Here is a 5,144-nt window from a genome sequence, read left to right as displayed (position 1 = left end):
AATATTTTTGTGTGCGAATTATATAACAAAATTGTGTTCTGATTCGGAGGTTCCAAACGGAGGTTTGAAATGGCATGGTGTGAATCCTTCTATTTCTTTTATAAGTGTGTTGTATATCAACTACCGCAGCACCAGAAGCTGTGTGACTTCAACTGTTGTGTTCGGATTAACACTTATCGACGATAATGCAGTACATGCTGTCTGATACTCAGATTCGCGGTATGTAGTTGGAATTTTACGTTTCATCCGAAGATATACAAACGTGTTGCTTTAATTTGATGTTCTTTCGCTGGGTTACAAGCGATTATTTGGCATGCTTTGCGAATGATCAGTCGATTGTTGCGATATGGCTGTTGTAAACCAAGCATTATGGGGAAATCATGAACTTGCAATTGCTGACAATCGTATTTGCGATATAATGAAAATCAAACGTCTGCTTTTCCACATATTTTTAATGAACTAACCTTGTTGAGCAATACAATACATTTACTTATCCACTAATTTCCCAAAGTTTGTGATCAATCACGTGTTGTAGTCTCATTAATTATATTACTCATGCTGTCTAACTGGAAATGAAAAAATATCATATTGTTGTGTATTTCACATATAACCATCACCAGAAAATGTCGAAAAATTTAGATTTCTGAAAACTAATCGGGCTGTGACCATGCTTGTTCTTTCGTCAGTTGGAGATTTCCTAGAAACGTCTATAACATAAGAATACAAAAATGGTTTAGCTTAATGAGTTGTCAAATACTGAAATAAAAAGTATCTTTGTAATAAAATAATGTTTAATTAACAAATAAAAATAATGTTTAATTAATGTTTGTGTGAGCAAACATTTATAAAAATATACATCAATATACAAACAACTTACTTTTTGTCATTCACTTTCCAGCTTTCACTAAATTCTTTAACGTCTTTGGTAATACTACCATCTGGTTTCTGGAAGTCATTGCGAGTATCACCATCTGCATTACCCATCAGACCGCAAATCTTTCCGTTGTAAAAAGAACCATTGTAGGATACATCCAATGCATGTTTTTTCGGAGTCCAATTAAAAGTGAATGCAGTGTCTTTCGAAGTGAAGTACAGTTTAATATTCTTATCCTCTTCCTGGATTGTTATAACTTTTGCGTCAGTAATCTGTCCATCAGTCCGTCCCTGTGAAATTATTCAGTATGTTGTTATGATGGCTATATTCATAAACCAAAGTAAGCTTATAAAGAACTCCCGTGTGTTAAGAGTATTGAAGACACATTAAAATTAATTCAAAATATTTAAAATTTGCTTTCAAACAAAAAGCTTGGCAACTAATTTTTGTCTGCTATTTGAGATGCATAACATGAAAAATGTAATTCACATTATCAAACTTTATAATACATACAGAAAATACAATTTTCATCAATGGTTTTTAGTCTAATTAGTTCTAGAGTACCTCCACAATGAATTCATTTTAAATTTGATTTTTTAGATATCATAAATGGGCTAATAATAGATAACCAATGTCTGTGGGTTACCTCAATTAACCAAATTTATTATTATGCATCGATTTAGCTCTGTATATTGTTTCAGGGTGCACATGTACAAAGTTTCATTATAATGTGACGATTAATCCTAACTAAATTAGTGGAAAGCTGAAAAGTAAATTATTATGCAAATTAGGTAATTATTATAGATGTATATAAACCTAAAACTAATTTGATCATCATAACATTGTGTTAGAGTACATATGTACCAAGATTCATTGAATTAAGATAAGTACTGTCACATACCATCAATGTACGAAGTTACATTAAAATGTGATTAGAGCCAAAAATTATGATTTATTATGCAAATTAGGTAATTAATATGATCTGATTTTAACCCAAAACAGAGCGGGTACATTTTCCTGGATCATCAATGTACCAAGTTTAATTGAAATGGAGTAATTAGTACATGTGATATTTGTGTAAAAGCTGACAATTGGCTTATTATGCAAATTAGATGATTAATATGCACACATTTTACTTAAAATTAATCAGGTCTTTGGATTGTTCTAGACCATGTATGTATCAATTTTCATTACAAACTAATGAAGTAATAGTACTTGAAATATCAAAAGCTGAAAATTGATTAATTAAGGTATAGATGCAGGATCGTGGGCACTCGGAGTGTATTTTTTTTTCTTACCCAGACAGTCTTGGCTAGATAGTGTTAAAATTTGAGAGCATTATCAATGCTGGAACATACTCTAAAATCGATTTTAAAATATAGGGAACCGAGGCACGCGTATGTGAATAAAAGTCCCAAAATTTTGTTTACTTTGCTCTTTGATTGACAAGTCACTGTTGATGTTATATGCAAATGAGTTGCTGGCCGCAGTTACGATGCGGCGATGTGTAACTTCCTGCCCGCAACTATGTTTGTCCTGTTTAACCTCAGACTAGTAATACTAGTTACTAGTCTGACGTTTAACTTACCTCAAGCGCTATCAACTAATCTGGCAAACTACAAAAAACAAACAGTCAAGACGTAGACGCTTCCAGCATGCAAGCAGAATACAAAAAAACATACAGTTGTAAATGATAAGTAAACTTTTTTCACCGTGCCGATAGCATTGCGATGCAATGGATAAACACCATTGCTGTGCTGTAATTGATAACTAACTATTCAGTGGCAAAATACACAAACGTAAAATGCTGGGTTAATTAAAAATAAAAAAATACCCCGGTAATTACAGAAACATCGGCAACGAGTTGCCATCATAATTACCTTAATCGGAAACCCCCTTGTCAGCTAGCATGCATTTGTAGCGATGTCGCAAAGTACGTTGTACGGCCGTGTTCGGCGACCTCTGGTACTAAGGCACTCTAAGAATGAGGTATTTACAGGGGTCAGGGTTCGTTTTATATGTTATTGACTCGTCTCGTCTGCTCGTAGTTGAATGAAACCTGTTTCGATTTACAATAGTTGTCTTCCATTTCGATTTGAGAAAAGGTAAATTTAGATTCAACCCACCCAATGGCGAACGCTATGTTTATATAACTGTATGAATATCTAATCGGCTTTACGTAATCCATTGTTTCCCTCCCTAAGTTGAAATGATAACACGGCGCCATGACAGTTTTCACGCAAGGTTTTGACTCCGCGGACGATTTTACGTCCGTTACTCTCGTATTGTAAATATTTTTATTTTATTTTTGCATCCAACGATTGAACATCAGCAAGCGTCGGTGTATGATGGATTTTGGCATGTCGTCGTGATGCAATAGTCATTTTTGTGGACTATTAACGTCACTTTCATAAAACGGGCATTATCTCCGTTCGTGTTTTCTAGTTGGTCAGAGAGATTGAAAATTAATTAGCTCCAACAGTTTTTGTCAGTTTGTCTTGACATTTTCACACTATTTTGACAACGTCTCGACGAACAAAAGGACGTCTGGGCTTATTTTTAAAGCTTTGCATTCTCGGACAATGACATTTGAAGTGTGAAATACTGACCGGGATTGAATGTACGGCACACATCCTGCTTGACAACTTTGTAACATAAAAACAAAACATACTATATATACGCCTGGACGCCCATATGTTAATAAACAACTGATGAACGTTGTGTGAAACTTTCACTCAAAAAAAAACAAGAATTGTGCGAGCTATTTAGATTTGAACTTCCATGGTAAACTGAAAAACACAAGTGGAGATAATGGCTAATTTGCATAACGATTCACTCAGTAAAAAGTTTGCTAATGCTCATAATTAAAATGGCTGTAACAGTTCCAAATTTAAACCTATTATCGTTTTGTAAAAAGTTAAATATAGTGCATAATATGAAAATCCCGTCATTACTTTTTTCCACCATGTTTCTTTTTGATTATTTATGTACAGCCTTGCTAAAGCTTGCTAAGCATTCAAATAAGAGAATGTTTGCACCTGTTTTCTATATTTTAAAATCGTCTTTTGACTATGTTCAACTATTCATAATGCTGCGAAATTTCAACAGTCTACAGTCATGGCTGTTTGAATAATAAAAATCAAAAAAAAAAAAAAAATCACCCCCAAATGCCAACGAACCAGCATATTTACCTTAATAGTTCACATATTCGTCTCTGCATTGTCCTATGTATCTATGTAAGTTTCGTTGAAATCAGTGGAAAGCCGAGAATTGACTAATCTTTATTCAAATTAGGTTAATTGGATTTGTACCCAAAACTAATCACATCTGTGCATTAGTACGGAGCATCTATGTACCAGGTTTCATAAAAATCTAATTAATGTCTCTTTAGATATGGGTGGAACAGTCAAGGAACAGCTAATATTAGTTAATTATCATGCAAATCAGGCAATTAACATGTCTGGGTTCCCACCACAACCTAATCAAATCTACGCATTAGTCCAGAGCATCTATACACCAAGTTTCATTAAAAACCAACATAGGTTCTTGATATATCAGTGGAACGGACACACACACACACACACACACACCCACCCACACCCACCCACCCACACCCACACCCACACACATACACACACACACACACACACACACACATACACACACGCGCGCGCACACACATACACACACGCGCGCGCACACACACACACACACACACACACACACACACATACAGGGTAACTGCAAAAACTCCCATTGTGTGCTTCAGAAGTGAATTTTGTTTACAACATCACAATACTACAACTCACTGTGGTAACATCCAGTCCATTAACGATCGCATATTGATTTCCAACAGTTATATTGAATGTGGTAGTTCTTGTTCTAACTTGGTCTGGTGTACTGTCTTCTCTTGGTTCAAACTTAGTTGTGACTTCAAAACGAGGCTTGTTGGTGCAGTCCTTGAAGAGAATGTACCAGCCTGTTCCTTGGAATGTATATGCACGACTATCGAATGTCCTCATATGAGGATCACCACTCACACCATCAGGAGGGCCTAATAAAAACATTAACCCACACGTTATGTATGAATGTTCTGCGTCTGTACATCACACGAAATATAAGTGAAAAAAACACAAAAAAGGCTTTTTATATTATAATTGTTCACAATTATCAATCAATGTATGTTACAGAAATAATTTATTTGACAAAGACGTCAATTACCATCAATACATTCGAATGATAGTGCACCAGATATTATGGTGTAGATAGA

At 34.9% G+C, this 5,144-nt stretch overlaps 1 protein-coding gene across 1 annotated transcript; it reads right to left on the bottom strand.

The window, feature by feature from the left end:
- Positions 1-434: 434 nt before the first annotated feature.
- LOC144362643 (BMP-binding endothelial regulator protein-like) lies at positions 435-4,912 on the bottom strand. Its single transcript, XM_078013757.2, has 3 exons — positions 4,684-4,912; positions 878-1,164; positions 435-707 (listed from the first exon to the last, which is right to left on the bottom strand). Exons 1-3 carry the CDS (start codon positions 4,894-4,896, stop codon positions 698-700), a joined length of 510 nt encoding a protein of 169 aa, XP_077869883.1. The 5' UTR covers positions 4,897-4,912; the 3' UTR covers positions 435-697.
- Between the last annotated feature and the right edge of the window lie 232 nt (positions 4,913-5,144).

The sequence above is a fragment of the Saccoglossus kowalevskii genome, chromosome 18, assembly GCF_978046115.1.
Source record: "Saccoglossus kowalevskii chromosome 18, keSacKowa6.1, whole genome shotgun sequence".
In the NCBI taxonomy this organism is placed as follows: domain Eukaryota; kingdom Metazoa; phylum Hemichordata; class Enteropneusta; family Harrimaniidae; genus Saccoglossus; species Saccoglossus kowalevskii.
The sequence above is the reverse complement of the archived record's forward strand: the minus strand, read 5'-3'. Positions and strand labels throughout refer to the sequence as shown.